This window comes from Drosophila persimilis, unplaced genomic scaffold, assembly GCF_003286085.1.
Source record: "Drosophila persimilis strain 14011-0111.01,24,50 unplaced genomic scaffold, DperRS2 tig00000663-arrow-arrow-pilon, whole genome shotgun sequence".
Lineage (NCBI taxonomy): Eukaryota > Metazoa > Arthropoda > Insecta > Diptera > Drosophilidae > Drosophila > Drosophila persimilis.
In genome coordinates this window covers 7789-24518 of record NW_020825331.1, presented here as the reverse complement: position 1 = coordinate 24518, position 16730 = coordinate 7789, and the positions used below count along the sequence as shown (strand labels likewise).

Genomic DNA, 16730 nt, shown 5'->3' with positions numbered 1-16730 from the left:
AAAGCTCAATTGCATATGAAACGCATAAATGAATGTGTGTATAATCCTTTCATCAAATCTCTTTATGCTAATTAAATCGTTCATCCGTGGTATCTCCACCGGGGATTACCATTCAATTTCATAATGAAACGTTTAATGCGAATTTCACTCGCCAATTGAGTGGAGAACAGGGCATATGAGGCTTAAGTTCATGGATATGTTGTGCTTAAAGACCTAAAAAGACACCAATTGGTGTTGCATTAATAAAGAACTCATTGAGGTACGTCTCACAGATATTTCGAGTACCCAAAGAGTACCCATCCAGTCGATACCTTGCCCCCAAAAAGCTGGAAAAAAATATCTCATGAGGCCATGACATGTTTGGCCATGTTTTTGTTACGCCATTAGTTAATCATGTAAATTATAGATTATTAATTGTATACAACAATATTTATACATATGTATGTATGTACATGCGGGTATGTGTGTATGTATTTGACTATTAAATAAACTAAATCGATGCAGAGGGAAAAGTGAATATAATTTTTTTGTTAAATTCTTAATTTATTTTGCGTTGCTTCGGCCTTGCCGAATTAAAAAATGTAACATAAGCACACTTATTTATGGGAAATTCGATGAACAGCAACTCGTGTATTTATTCATAGAGATATCTACCATATATAGCATGTATGCATGTGTGTCTGTTAAATGCATATACTGTATACATACTTGCATATATGTATATGTATGTGTATATATATGTCCTACTGCATTCCTAGCACAGTTGTGGAATTGAAAAATATTTGAATTTAGAACAAAAAAAACGGAGCAAACCAAATTTTTGACATAAATTTAAAACCAAAATTAACTCAATGAAAATGAATTAAAATATACTAGATCTTAAGCAAGTAATTCCAAGGAGTGTTATTCTTTTTTGTTTTTTTTTTTCTTTTTTTTTTGTCATTTATTTATATATGTATGTGCGTATGTGCCCGCTTGACTGTAGGGTATTTACTAGCCGCCTAGCCACACAAACAAACAAATGTGTACATGTAAAACTAGAGAAAAAAATAATACAGACAATGTCTTTATTATTTTCTTACGTTCTGCAAACAAAAATAAAAATAAAAATAATTAGCTAATATAAGAAAAAGAAGATCAGCAAAAGATATTGTATTCGTATATGAATGTATATGTACAATAAAATTTGTTCATTGTGTTAAATAAAATTGATGGATCTGTGTACACTACTCGTCTCGGATCGGCTTGGGGCATCCTGATCCAGTATCTGTACTCTTTGAGGGTCTTTGGGGGTCGGAAAGTTTTCCGTTTTAATGAATTTTGATGACTTTTTGTTGGTTCTAGCTGGATCTTTGGCCGTTCGCTTCTATGAACCAAAGTTTCCAGAAGCTACATGAAGAAGACCTGTTTCAACTTGTTCACCAAAAAGGTTTTTTATCCATTATTTTATTAAAATTATTTTATTTCGCGTCATGACGCTTGGGACGGCACTTGTCCAGGATAATGCCCAACACGCTGAAAAAACAGGATCTATTTTTGAGCGATGGGGCGTCGTCCCGCTTGAGCTGGGGCTCGTTTTCCTCGAAGCGTCCCCATTGCATGCCTTCCACCTTGAACTCGGCCTTGTACTTGGCCTGTCCGCGCTTTGCCAGCTTGCGGAAGGCTTTCTTCTGCTGGGCCCACAGCAGACCCGCAGACTCCCCGCGCTTCACACGCTCCAGGTCAGCGGTACGAGCCGCCAGGTACTGCTCCTAAGGGGAGGACACGCGATAAGCCAACAAAATTCACTGCTCGAATATACTGTACCCTCTCGAACTGCAGCTTCTCCGCGGGAGTTAGCCCCTGCCAGGCGTCGGCGGCCTTGTTTATCAATTCGAATGCATACATGCCATCATTGCCAAAGGCTTCGCGAAAGTCCTGAATAAAGTTTAAGTGGGCGCTATTGCTAACCAAACTCAAAGTATGGTTGGCGATGGCCCCCATCGTCAATAAAAAATCACAAGAAAATAAATTGATCTACAAAATTCGACTTGAATCTCCGTAAATTTCGATGTTGTTGTAAGCAGTTAGTACAATGAAATGAATGAGAATAGGAATAACAATAAGTAACACAACGATTCGAAACAAACGGCCTCCTTTTCGTTGTTAAACGGATACTCGTCGTGTGGGACAGGTACAGAAAAACGTAAAAGATCAAAACACTTTTCAATTAAATGTCATCTTAACACAAGAAAACCACTCGAAAAATACAAATGTATGCAAAATGCGCTTTTGCGGCATATGAAAAAATCTCATCATCTCGACATTACCCTACGCTGCCCCATCCATCCGGAACTCGTTAGATTCATATTTTTTCGTTAAAAAAATTCAATTTTTCGCACCCAAGCAGCAGGCATGCAATAAGGCCATCAGTCGCTCGGCTCGCTGACTCATTACCGGCATCAGCTCCAAAAAAATTGATGATCAACATTATCCTTAATGCAGTGTCACGTCAGTGCCCCCCACGAAGAGGGTGGGCGGAGGTGGCATGCAAATAAAAGTACGAGTGGCGGTGCAAATGCATATAAATTTCATGTCCTCTGGTCACATATTTTTTTCATAGCTTTCGTTCCAATTTTCATTGAAGTTTTGTGGCATGGAAGGGCAAAGATGCAAGTTGCAAAATATTTTATACCTCTCTTCATCGTTCACTCTTTCCCACTCCAGCCACTATCTCTTCCCCCCTCCCTGTCAAGTCATGAATTTTATTGAGTGAATTGTGCGGAGAGACCCCACGACCAAGGGACTAGGAGCTGGGGACAATGGAGAGACAAGGGACAGGAGACAAAAGTTTGTCAATTGTTCAGTCACTCTGTCTCTTGACACTTTCAATGATGGCCAGCTCCCCCCTCTTTATCTTCTTGCACCGAGCACTGAGTGCTCGGAGTTTTCATTTAAATATCTTCGTTTATTCTATGAAAGCACGCGCAGCATTTAATTGGAAAATCTGCAAAGAAAAATGGAATCAAAATGGAAAATGGAGGTTCTTTATTGGTTTTCCATTTCTTGATCAGAATATAAGCATCCCAAATAAAGCCCATCAATGTACATTCTCCTAATGTACCATTCTCCTAATATTAACATTTAATACAAGTTCAGTGTATCCTGAAAAGAGTATTTGTGGTTTTAGGAGGAGGTTGGCTTCGTTGATGGGTAAGAAGAACATAGATACCCAAGGTAGAACTCGGTAACTCGGTAATAAAACAGAAGCGAATCACAAAAAGCGAAGCCCATGGGCAGCACTGGCAGAAGGTGGCCAAGGCGCCAGCGATAGAATTGTGGCAAAACAGAGTGAACAGATGATGCAATAAATGAAAGCGAAAACATGCAAAGAAAAGCATAGCATAGCAAAGCATTTGGGCGCAAGCTGACAACCAAGACGAGGGATGTCCGAGCACTACGAGGACGCAAGGAGTCCGCCCAGGAAGAAGGTATCGATGCGGATGTGACCACAGAGCTCGCTGCCCCTCTGGCAGACCCCACAACTTTGGTGAGGCGTGAGTTACGCAGTCTGCCACGTAAGAACTACAAAGCAGACCCCAACGATGACGAGCCGAATCCGACGGACAAGGACCCTTGTGCCTAGGCACGGGCAAGAACCAAATGGAGGGGCTGCTCCGGCCAGGGTTTCGTGCTCCTCTCCGTACTTGGAGCCCAACGGCTGCTACTTCAGCAGATGGGGATATGTTTTGACTATTATTAATACCCCTATCAGTCCTGCAGCTTGGCCTGCTACCGTTCCTCGCGCTCTGACTTTGGGTCCGGCTGGGCAAAGTAACATCACAGACTCTATATCACTGGCTAGCCCGTTAGATATCATTGATAATTAGTATGTTTAATTGTATATTCTATATGGAACGGCCATGGATCGTTAGAAAGCGCTTTAGAAATCAAAACCAGAATATCCAGGCCTAGGCAAACCTTCTAGATTCTTCCAGCCTTCAAAACACACACAAAAACAAAAGATTCCAAAAAGAAGAGTCTGCTCCAAATGTCGCCACCAACCAGCCACTGGCAAAGTCAAGCAAGAACTGAGCCGCCGAGTAAATGAAGGTGTGAAAGGTACAAATGGCTGTATATGTGGGTAGAAGGAGCAGCCAGCAGCCAGCAGGCAGGTCTAGTGCTGCATAAATTGGGACAACATGTGTAAACAGTGACATTATTTAGCTAAGTATTTGTCGCTCTCTGTCTGTCTGTGTGTGGGCGCAACGCCTCTAAGAACAGTGGTTGTCGCCAGATTCAAGGCTCGCAGGGAATGAAAATACTGCAATACGATGGCCAAAGGAAAGCGATGACAGGCATATAGAATTGGGTAAATGAAGAGTAAATTGTTCCACTGCGCCCACTGTTCCTGAAGCGTGTGTGGGTGGCTGGTTATTGAAATTCGTGCAAATATTGGACAATTTATGCGATCTTCGAAATGAGAACACACTGAGAACACTCTGGGCGAGTGGCAACACCGATTTTTACGAGGCAAACAAAAAGAGGAACAAGCGTAAGTTGTTCGATTTTATGTTGTTTTGTTAACCCCAGCAGCATCAGCAGTGTCGGTGTCGGTGTCAGTGTCCGGTGCAGGAACGTCGGGAGAAGCGGCAACAGGTAACAGGAGCAGGCCAGGGGCACAGGGGATGGCGACGGGCCGGTCCGGTCCGTACCGGACCACAAATAAACAAGGCAATAAGCGGCCCAGGCCACAGGCAATTGCTGCCGTTGCTCTTCATTATCCCTCCCATACATAGGAGACCTGTGTGGTGTGGCAGCCCTCTACGTGCTCATTACTTCAAATAAGCTCGGATAGCATCCGCGGTGTCAGCCCATTTAATTATGCAGACGCCCGACAGTTGGCCGCCGCCTTGACCGTGTACGCGCTGCCGCGACCGCGACCGTCTCCGGTTATATTTCAAAACCGGACCGCACACCGGCCCAACTGTTCAGTCGCCACGCGGCCATTGTGTGAGCCGCACACACCAGGGACATCCAAGGATCTTGCAGCAGCAGGAGCTGCACCATCATTTTCCCCATCATCATGGGCCAACCATCGACTACTGGTGTCGGTCCCAGGAGCTGGACCCTCTGCGGAGCCGTTCTGCTGTTCATTCTGCAGTTATTCCAGACCTCCGATGCACTGCATCACACCGAGGAGGGACTCGAGTTGCTCTTTCGTGAACGGTGAGTGAACATTGAATGGTTTTTATTCACTGATAGCCTCTTGATGTTAAATCGATTGAGCTTCTTGGGCCTTACATGGGTTTCTTTCTAATGGGGATAGTCCAGAATGAAGTGGTACTGTGGTTAGTGTTTTTCGTATTTTCCAAATCACAAATTAATAGGAAGTTTAAAACATAGTGGTGGCGAATCGGTTTCCATTTTGAGGAGTTAAGTGAATTTTTTTTCTTATAGGGGGAGTCCAAAATGCAGATAATGCTATAAAATTGATTTTGTTGGTGTTTTTCTTATAAATATACAACGAGATGAAGATATATTCTATTAAAAGTAAAGATTTGATAGGTAAATGCTTAAATTTGAGACCAAATTTGGAAAAATTGGTTTATTGAACCCTTTCAAACCATTAAAAACTTCTTGGTCTCAAATCGACTGCGAGTTACGAGAGTTATGTGGGTTTTTTTCTGATAGGGGGTGTCCAAAGTGGTCCTACAGCTGCACAAGTTTTGTAATCAACATCTAATAGGAAATTATTAACATTTGAGGCTGAATATTTCCAATCCAAATATATTTGGTTTCTATAACCATACCAATTAAATTTAGGAGGAGTTCTAATTGTTGTAAATTCTGAAAGAATCTTTAGTGGAACAAAGAAAATAGTCTATAACAGGGAGGTTTTTCGATGTCATATACGACTTCCAATCGAATTATTTCTGAAACTTAAATTTCAAACTTTTTTTGATTCGAATCGCGCTACGATTAGGTTAGCTTAATGTTCCATGAAATTTGTATGATCTTTGGATTGTATTTAGCTTCTGCCAACAGTAACCAAAAATTTAACAAGAAATTTTCAATTTATTCAACAAATCCGAAGAGTAATAGCAACCGAGAGAACAGTGCAAATCGCTTATGCAAATATGTATGTATATATCGTGTGTATATTTTCAGCTCACAGTCGGACTGGGAGAATGTGTGGCATCAGGAGACCCATTCCCGGTGCCGGGACAAGCTCATCCGCCAGTTATACTGGGCCTGCGAGAAGGACATTTACCGCCTGACGCGACGCAACCGCAAGCGGACGGGCAACGACGAGGCCTGGATCAAGCAGAGCTCCTCCTCCTCGAAACGTGAGTCTTCAGATGATGATCCTCCTGCACCTGTCATGTATATGTGCATCTGCAAAATCCTTTCAGCTGGTACGCCCCCGTCAACTTGGCTGCACGTGAACTACGCCAACATGTTCCTGAGGACTCGTCGCTCCAACGCTCCATCGATCACCAACGAGTGCTGCACCAAGGCTGGCTGTACCTGGGAGGAATATGCCGAATACTGTCCTTCCAACAAGCGACGCAATCATTATTGATTTCCCTTTGTTCTTTGATTTTTTCTACAGATACATGTGGTTATATACTATATATGCATTTTGTTTTAGCTGTTGTTCTTGTTGTTGGTGTTGGTGTTGGTGTTGGTGTCATTGTCGTTTGGGTGTGTGTGTGCATCAGTGTGGGGCTCAATGAATAAAGTTTATGGATCGTCAAAGTTCTTGGGGTTCACAAAAAAAACAAAAAAAAACACTTGTACTAAGTTCATCTAGATTTCTATACATTCTACGAGTACATATGGTATGTATGTATGTGCCGTATATCAGTATAGTTGTTGACTATTTTCTAAACTATATATTTTGGGTAGAGAGAGAGAGAGAGAAAGAGAGAGGGAGAGGGAGCATGAAAGTATAATTAGATAGGTGGAGATGGCCTTTCCGTAAAGTTTTCTTTACGAAAAATATCTACTAAATGCAAATGTAATTACTATAACAGAAGAAAAGATATCCGCGTTGTGAGTGAGCTACGATGATGAACCCGACGAGACACACACACAGCGAGAGCATCTTCGGATCGACGAGATGTCTTCAACGATTCGGTGCACCTGCAAGAACCTGTTCTAGCTTGTACTTTCTTCAACTCATGAATCATTATGCTTGCGCCGATCGTCTTTGAGACTGAAGGCGAGCCACAATGGAGGAGGAGCAGAAGAAGGTCTTCTTCTGTACGAGTAGCGTGTTGCGTGGTGTAGTAGGCCTTTGCTCAATTACAAGAACCGAACGAATAATCTGTGTATATGCTATGAGGGCGAGAAACGTTTCTCAACTTATAAAAGCAAATAGCTTTATTGGAAACAGAAACGAGAATGTCCACCAGTTTCATGTTTGCAAATATAGGTTTTTAAGAAGTCGTGTTCCTTTCTCTCTCTCTCTCTTTTTCTCTCTCTCGATGTGTTTATGTGTTTAAAAACCTTTTAGAATAATATCACTTAGTCAAAATCCCCCACCGCCTACCCTAGCAAACGTGGCCCTTTAACGTGGTGGGGCCTCCCCATCGTCATCATTTTCCTTGCGACTCTTGGCCGGCCCTTGGCCCGTGGGTCCGCTGTGGGGGGGACGCGGACGCTTCGAGGCCTGGCCCTGATCGTAGTGGCCGTCTAGCATATCCAGAAGCGACAGCTGTCGCAGGTTAGGAGCAGCTACCTTCGGTGGTGAGTCTCCTCCTGCTGCTGATGCAGCTGCTCCTGCCTGACTGCTCTCGCTGGGCGTGGCCTCCAGGCTGGCGGCCATCATCATGGCATTGGCCTCTTCATCGTCGGAGAGCAGGAGAACGGCCGGAGAGCTTGTCGAATCGTCCTGCGAGGCAAACAAGTCTGGACTCTGTTCATTACTGGCCGGCAGCTTCTTGATCGACTGCGGTGTGGAGCACGTTGATGATGGCGGCGTTTTCTTCTTCATCAGTTCATCGCGTATATGGTCATAGAGATTCGGCTTGGCGGCCGGCTGGCTCGATTGCGATGGGTTGGAGCGCAGACTGTAGTCGAAGCGACGCAGCACGGTCCAGAGCTGCCGCACGGTGGTGCCCTGGCTGCGGAACAGCTGCCACATCTCATGCAGCTCGTCGCGCAGCCGGATGTTGCCGAAGGTGTAGTAGGCCAACGGACGGTGTAATGTGGCGCAGACCATCAGCTGCAGCAGCGACTTGAGACGGGCATCGCCCCCAAAGGCACCGCAGCCCCAATTGCCAGTGGCCACGCCCGGCGGCTCGCTAGACAGCGCGTGCATGAAGCCGGTGTGGGCCTTGTTCAGCTCCCGCTCCACCAAATCTTCGCGATACTGATGTGTGGCATTGGCAAACTGAAGCGCATCGATGGCCACAATCGCCGTCTGGCGGCGTCGCGAACTGTCCCGCGGCGTCAAATCCTCGTGGTTGCCGGACCAAGTGAAGCTGCCGGCATAGCCGGTGTAATTGCTATACCGCTCCGCACCGAGTACCATCAGCGCCTCGGTGGGGCGGAGGGACTCCGTGAAGAGTTTGCTCACCATCAGTTCCGGACAAATCACAAAGCGGATCTCCTCCTGTACACAGCCGTGACCGAGCACGCCGCCGCCCAGATACTTGTTGGCAAAGTCCACCTGCAGCAGGCCCAGGCCCTGGTCCTCGATCGTTCCGGCCGAATTCACATGTAGCGGTACGTCGCCTAGCGACTCCGTTACCTCATTCCAAATCGTCGTTCGATCCGGCTTGACGCTGCGCCGAAAAAATGTCACACATCCGGTGGACACATTGCCGTCACCCCGTTCTGTGGGACAGATGCGCCGGAAATAGTGCATAATGCACTTGAGCTTCTCCATTACTGCAGAACCCGACGATTGGTAGAGCCTGTGTGGGGGAAGGGGGGACAAATCGTGGGATAAGCACTGGGTGATGGGTAAGGCCTGTCCTCTCCGCTCACCTATTGAAATTGATATCCGGGAAGCTGCTGTACTCCGATTTGAGCTTGAGCGTGTTGCGGCGCGGATAGGTACAGAGAAAGGCATTGGCCAGCAGGCACGAGATCTGTTGTTGGGTGAGTGTTATCATGCTGTTCGTATGCTGCTTGAGCAGGGGTAGGGAGGCCTGAATGATATCGGGCAGACGTAGGGCCAGACGAATGATGCGGGGCAGAAGGTCCTCGAAGAACACCTTTTTCTCGCTTTCGTCCAGCTCCTCCTCGAGCAGCTGGTGCAGCGCGCGGAAGTTCCACTTGCCCTTGTACGTTGTGTTGTAGGAGAGTATCGCATCCTGGAGCTGTTTGCTGCTGGAAATCGGCTGCAGCAGTGCCCGCTCGATCATCTCCCAGCGCGAACCGATCGTTGTGGTCCCGTCGCCATTGTCGCGTGGATATTTGCTCTCCGGTGCGCAGGGCAGACGCACATGGTCCGAGTCCCACTTGCCGGCCCCCTTGAACGGGCGCGGCGGCACATCGATTGACTCGCGTATGGGATGCTTGTGCATCACGCGGTGCAAGGAACTGGGCGATACGGGTCCCATATGCTCCAGCTGAAACAGAGGCAGTCCCCGATGTATATCCTCGATGGGTACGCCACGCCAGCTCTGATCCGGTGAGGGTGGGCCTGAGCCCGAACCCGAACCCGACCCCAAGCCCGAGCCCGAGCCTGTACCTTTGGGAATCAGAATATGCATTAGCCATGTGTCTGACCTGTGTTTCGCTTGCGTCTCACCATTTGCACACTCTTTCTGAACTTTCTTCGCTTTCTCCAGTTTAAGCAGCGATTTGCCGGCTGCTTCTGCTGTCATGCCGGTTTTGGCCTCCGCCTCGGGGCTGCCGACAACCTCCTCCATGTCCGAGTCCATTTCGACGTCGCCCAAACGCACCGTCAACGCCGCTATGCCCCTGCAGTTGAGTGCAGACTGCAGAAATAATTTATTAAATGTTCGTAAAATTTTGCCGGGCTGCGGTTGTTTTGTGTTTTGTTTAAGTAGCGATGAGAATTATTTGCTGTCATGAATCATCATGGAATCATCGTATCCCACGATTTTGACATTCGGTTCAATATCACTAGATACATGGGGCTCTCAGCCCTGAACAACTTATTTTTTCCGATAGATAAATCAATTTTCTACAAGACAGGATAATTTTAAGTACTCTCTGTTTTATTTGATTGCTTATAAAACATGGTTTTAACAAATACGGTAAATACATGGTAACTCCACGATAAGTACACATTTTCTACATATTAACTACATATTTACGTAATTATCCAGACACACCTGACGATTGTTGGAAAAATACTGGAAAAGATTTTGAAAGTACTAGAAAATACTCAAAATTCTTTTAGCTGCACAGCTATATGAGATTGACGTGGTGTCTTATCGGACTTATCGATACCATATACCTTCCGACCGTCAAAAAAATACTGACTCTTAATGGCATTTCTACACGATTTTTACATTAGTGCTTTGGTCAAGAGGTGACTCAATAAAGCGTCTAAAAACAATACTGAAAAATACTAGAAAATACTCAATTACAATGACAAGTATTAAAATATGCAAAGTGTGTGGCTATACCGTCCGACCCTCAGAAATTTACAAAAATATACCGTCTCACTTTTGAATTAAACAGTAAACATACCGATAAAAACCTATTTTGCCCACTTAACCCCCCTATTTGAACATTTTGAGTTAAACCGCGAAAAATAATACTGTTTGTACATTGTAGCACTGCACTTGGTTATGTGGAGCAATTGACGCGTAGTGTAGTCCATTTGCCCATTCGTTATTTGTGCTATTATATTCAGAAAGATCCTTGGGAATTATTTAAATTTAAAATTTAATCAATTAAACGATTGCGCTACTACGATTAATATAAATTTTAGTGAAATCAAATGATTTTAAATTTTAAAAATAGCTTTGGCGCGTAACGATTGCGCATCACTATAGTCACCACTGGGGCTGTGTACACACTGCTTATCCCAGGCTGAATGGCAAATTAACAGTAAGCTTAGTAGCCCGTCAGAAGTAACAAAAACAATTATTTTCTTGTTTTTTTTTTACTTTTCCCAAAACCAAAAATCTCGACGAAAATCAAAAAATCAGAATAAATTCCCAAGTCGATAAGTATGTGTTAATTAATCAGCCTTACAAAATAATGTTTTTATTTTTGCGGTGTTTAAGTTAAAAGGAGTAAATTACTGAAAAGTGCATAATTAGATGTGTGTGTTGGTGTATCCCTAGGTGCATATGTGTGTGCGTACTCAATATACAATTTGAGCTCCAAAAGCAGGTAAGTTTTTGGGTATTATGGATAATTGCATGGATTTATGTGAACTGAAGAGTTTTCCAAAAAGCTTGCCACATCTCCCCATTTGTTGACGTCAGTGGCGGCAGAAACGCCGCTTTATTTACTTCCCTCTCCCACCACCGCCACCACCACAACCGCCCTCTTATGCTCTTCGTCTGTCTGTCATTCACCTCTCCCTCCCGCCCCTCGGCTAGCTTCTAGTAGACCATTCTTAAGCGCTGGAGCTTACGTGTAAGCGGTGGTGGCCGCTCTCTTATTATCGCATACATGTGCAATCTGGAAGAGCGACCGCGGCCAGACAAAGTGTTTTTCCATAAGGTGGGGCGTTCAAAGAGCGCCGAGCGGGAGTCGAGTTGCATCCATCAAAATTGAAGTGAAAGTCCTTGAATATTTGCAAGCTACCGGATATATTTAATAATATTTTTAAATATACATATGTCACTCCTGTCATAGTAGTATCATTACCTCACCTGATCACATACACCTTGCACTGGAGCTGCCGCGAGATAGAGAGCGAGTTTGAGAGAGCGAGCGTGGGAGAGAGACTTGTTTGTTTGTTTTGAAAGCAGCTCTAAAATTAGCGGCGCGTCGCTGCTGCTGCTCAAAAACAAAATACTGCAAAACAACAAAATCAAAATAAAAAATAATTTATTGAATGTACTTTTCCAAAAGTTCAACAGACTTTTATCTGTCACAAGCTAATGTTCTAATCAGCAGTTGCGCAGTTCTCCTCCTCTCCCTCTTACTAATATTCTACCATTTCTGCTGCTTCTCCCTCTAGTTCTACCCAAGGTACATTCAATAGCAGGGGAGGCTGTCTGGTAGAGTGGCAACAGGAAAGTAAAACCTGCCTCAGCTGCATTGCAGTGAGAGAGAGAAAAAAAGTGTGTGTTCGGGCAAACCAAAACTAGTCCCTACTGGACCCTGCCAGTGCTTCTCTTCGCACCTTATATTTAATATACCTTACGTCCGCCTCTGCTGCTGCGCTCCCCTGTTTCTCACTCTCGCGTTTTGCTTACCTGTGGCATGACGCGTAAACAAATGAAAGCAGCAAAAGGGGCAGCAGAAACAGTTATCACTCAAAGAATTCTGCAAATTAGTATGTGTGCCAGGGTGAGTGTGCCCCTCTCTCTCACACTCACACACACTCTCTTTGACTTTTTAGCCTTCAAATCTGCGTATTCGTTGCCTTGACCATAACCTAGAAATACACTAAAGCGTTCGTTCTCTCTCTGTCTCTCTCTCTCTCTCTCTCTTTCTGAAAGCCTTTTGCGACAGCTGCCAAAAACAGGTAGAGGAGGGGTAGTGTGAGGGCGAGGGCAATGGTGAGGGGCTGTGCATGCCATAGATATAGAAAGCAGCGAAAGAAAACCGACCCGCCCCGAAAATGCGAAATGTTAGTAAACTTATTCAAGGTCACCCCTCAAGTATGAACTAATACTTAATCAACGGCAATCAGTGGCAGTGGCAACGGCAACGGCAACGGCAGAGAGCAAAAGCAGCATCAGCAGCAGCGCCAACGTCAGCAGTGACTGCGACTGCACTTTTGCGTTGCTGCCTTCCCATGAATCAATTTTAGAATTTCTCGTTTTCTAGGGTATCCAATAGGGTATGATTAAGAAAGATTGCCTTTAGTTGTATGTACATTATGATAGTCGTACGACTTCTCACTTGTTTTGAATTGTTGATGGGAGTGTTTGTTGTTGGCGGAGATTATGTGATCTCCATATGTTGCTGGACGAGTAGTGCGCTTAGGGGGTGTTCAAAAGCCGTAGTCCCGATAGGGATCCATGGATGCCTCTTAAAAAAAGATGAACAACTATTTATAGCCGCTTGATGGATCAGCCCCCGCTCTGTTCCACTGTTCCGATGTTCCACTGTTCCTCTGTTATGCACTCTGCACTATTAAACGCTCTCTGCTCCCGCTCTGCTCTGCTCTCCTCATTGTCCGCACTCTGCTGTGCACAGTTATCTTCCTCTTCCTCTTGCTCTTCTGACTTTTGTGCTTTTGTGTTCAATTGTGTGCAATAAATACGGGCAGGGCAACAACAAAACGATAAATGGAAATTGTTTTTGGCTTTTTGCTTTTGGTTTTGCTTTTGTCAACGCGACTTGGCTCACGTTGGCAATGCGCGAAACAAAGAAGATGAAGGCAAAGCACACCCGCAAAAGGAGAACAAGAGTGTGCAATTAATTATTATACCCTCGGGGCAGAGCTTAGGGTATGCTGGGTCCGATCAAGTGTTTGACATTTGACAGAGTCATCAGAGAGGATAAAGCTTGATCTCTGTACATACATATCTTTCCATTTTGTCATAGGGTATCCCGTTTAGCAAACTTCTCCGAAAGTGTGTGTGTGTGTGCGTGTGCGTGAGCTTTGACCACGTGTTGATAGGGCGGGTCGCTAACCCGTCGCCTCATATCCCACTGCATCTCTCTTTCTCGCTCTCTCTCTCTCTCTGTGCCACCCTGCTTCTGCTGCCTATCCATTTTTATTTTGCAAAAAACAAAAACTACAAAAAAGTATAGCCACAGGAAAAACAACAAACTTTTTTGCCTGCGCGCATGACCTTGAAATTTTCTATAAGAAGCAAAAACATCTGACTGCTACGCTGAAGCTGACGCTGGCGCAGACGCTGACGCTGACGCAGGCAGCGGCATCGATTGCAGTGCGGAATAAAATGAAAAAAACAAAAACGATTTTTGGTACCGCAGCTGTTGATACCCATTGATGAGATTTGAATTATGAAATTTGAAAAAGAAAAACAAATGAAATTTATTAGACGATCTTTCCCATGATTATTCAGATAGGACCAAAAAGGGGAAACGAGCAGATCAGACTCTAGACTTTATGAGGTCGTTGAGGATCATCATACCCCTGTTTAACGACAAAGAGGAAGAATGTAGAATGTAGATAAAACTGTATAATGTATTGGGCTAGGGGGGGATGGATAGACACATTGAAAGCTCTCTTGACGACCTTGGAGGCAGCCCTGAATGAAGATAGATATTTTGTAAACCATCCCAAAGACAGACTGGTGTTAGCCTCAAGCCTCTCAATCGATTAAAGAACAGACACCCGGCGACACTTAATAGGCATTATCACTTGTTTTATTGTGCTTTGGCCATAGATATATGTACTATACGGAATGGTAAATACCATATATGTATGCATGGCCATTTATCGAGTCTTGCTCACTTTATTATCAACTTCCTGGGGGCCGTACGAGAATCCGCGAAAATCGAGTAGAGACAAACATTCAAGGGAAAGAGAGCGATAGAGACAGAGAGAGAGAGAGAGACACCACACATTAAAAACGAATTAATTTTTGCAACAACAAAATTACTTTTAATGTGCAAATAATTGTAGTGGTTTTTTGCTTTTTGCGTTTTTTGAGTGTGTATTTGTTTCGTATCAAGGTTGCTTCTTTTTTTTTTTTGATTATATAATCTGTTACAATTATTTTTTTATCACTGATTGGCGCCATCTGTTGGCGTGATCTTGTCTTTTGAATTTCACTCTCGAAGTCCACCCACATGTGTGCACTGCCCCATGCCCCAAAACGCCGCCACTCCCGCATAACGGCACAGGGGGATACCCTGCCAGTGGTGATGTTTTTTCAGGGGAAGATAATAATAATTTTTAGCCTAAAGATACAGGATCTAAATGTATTTTTAGTGAAGCAGGATAGGAAAAAAAAATGACTTGGAGAAATCTTAAAAATAAATTATTTAATGAAAAGCTAATCTCTCCACCAAAATTATAGATGGATTATGGATTTATCTTATAGCCGATAAACCATTGAAACCTTTAGAGAGTATGGTGCTATATGTATCTGTATCTGCTGTATCTATGGGAGATCTTCAAATTTCTCTCATAATTTTTATGGTTAGGGTATCTAATGTTTCGGTTATTTGTTTTCTTTTATTTTGTGTGCGTGTTTTTTTTTGTTTTTATTGGTCTTATTTTTGCAATGGTTTTTGTTTTTGTTTTGCTGCTTTTTAATTGTCTTTACACATATATTGAGGTTAAGGCCTTCTTGACTTGCCATCACCTCTTTTTTTTTTGTTTTTTTGCTATTTTGCTATTTTACCTCCTGTTGTTGTTTTTACTTTCTTGCATATTTATTTTTGCACACACATTTTATTCATCTTGTGATATATGTATCTGTATCTGTATCTGTGTCTATATATTTATTTATTTTTGAAAACGTGCAAAATGCAAAAAGCGATTTCTCTTTTGCTTCGTTTTTGTTTGTTGTCAAAATGGGGGCGTGAGCAAAAAAAAAAACAAAACAATTAAAAATTAATAACAAATTTCTTTTGAACTTTTTCGTGAATGTTGTTGCAAGCGGATGGTGTCAGCCATTTTGCATTGCCAACTAACGGCTAGTGACAGGGAACAGCCTCTTGGTATGCTGTTCTCTTGAACCCATACGATTGGGTAACCTCGGGAGAGAGTAACGGTACAGAAAGCTCGAAGATCTATCATTTACGGTATGGGCCGCGCGTCATGCGGCAGCGCTCCACTGCCGACTTGGTGTCGCTTTAGATCCATCCACCTTTGTAGCTTCCCCAAAGATAGTCGCATCTGTTAGAGATCTGTAGAGATCTTAGGGATACTTTATTTATTTGGCGTATCTTTTGACCCTGAATGGTGGATTCTTTCTACGATAATTTTCTATAGTCTCTGAGAAGTTCCTTCCTTTAGTCCACATATGTCTGAGGAGATCTCCAAAGCGATCTTTTTTTCTAGCTAAACCCTTGTATTTCTATCTCTTTCTCTCAGAACAAGTGTCTCGTGTCTCCCCCTCTTTCTATTGATCTTGTGCCCGTCAGAGTCTCAGTGTCAAAGTCATTGTACGACCTTTGGATGAGACCCAGTATTTTTTTTTTGCAAATACAATTGCCCATGAAGGTGCTGCCAACTTGTTTTTTGATCACACCCCCCCACCCCCAACCACCTTCATCGTCCGACGACACGACACATGAGTGTGTGTCTCTCTGTCTCTCTGTCTCTGATTATTACTCACTTTGGGGCTTATCAGTTAGTCTTACTTTTAGTCAGTCAACAGACACCCCTCTAACCCTGGTGGGTGGTGGCTGGCGGGCGGGAACAACAAGTGCCATTCAGTCTGTGGCTGGCACTAAGTGACTAATTCCGCCCACCCCCAGCCTGCCCCGCCACCGTCCACGACATAAAGAGAGGGCCACGCGAAAGTCTGCTGTAAGAGGCGGTCGTTCATGTGACGTCAGCCTGAAAAAAAAGAACGTATGCAGCAATTGTAACGGTAAAGAAAGGAAATCAAAGACAGGACAATATGCTAGAAGCAGGGAGAGGGCTTTACTCTCAAGTCTCAAGATTCTGCAAAGCCTAAAATAATTAATTTTCGTGGAATTGA

General features: G+C 44.0%; 3 protein-coding genes across 3 annotated transcripts; 1 reads left to right on the top strand and 2 right to left on the bottom strand.

Moving 5' to 3' along the window:
• Positions 1-1422: 1422 nt before the first annotated feature.
• LOC6599328 lies at positions 1423-2004 on the bottom strand. Its single transcript, XM_002024535.2, has 2 exons — positions 1807-2004; positions 1423-1751 (listed from the first exon to the last, which is right to left on the bottom strand). The coding sequence occupies exons 1-2, from the start codon at positions 1981-1983 to the stop codon at positions 1461-1463; spliced, it is 468 nt and encodes a 155-aa protein (XP_002024571.1). The 5' UTR covers positions 1984-2004; the 3' UTR covers positions 1423-1460.
• Positions 2005-5065: 3061 nt separating this feature from the next.
• On the top strand, positions 5066-6584 carry LOC6599329 (probable insulin-like peptide 7). Its single transcript, XM_026991332.1, has 2 exons — positions 5066-5208; positions 6028-6584. Exons 1-2 carry the CDS (start codon positions 5066-5068, stop codon positions 6563-6565), a joined length of 681 nt encoding a protein of 226 aa, XP_026847133.1. The 3' UTR covers positions 6566-6584.
• Positions 6562-10091, bottom strand: LOC6599330 (poly(ADP-ribose) glycohydrolase). Its single transcript, XM_002024537.2, has 3 exons — positions 9749-10091; positions 8980-9688; positions 6562-8906 (listed from the first exon to the last, which is right to left on the bottom strand). Exons 1-3 carry the CDS (start codon positions 9879-9881, stop codon positions 7556-7558), a joined length of 2193 nt encoding a protein of 730 aa, XP_002024573.1. The 5' UTR covers positions 9882-10091; the 3' UTR covers positions 6562-7555.
• Between the last annotated feature and the right edge of the window lie 6639 nt (positions 10092-16730).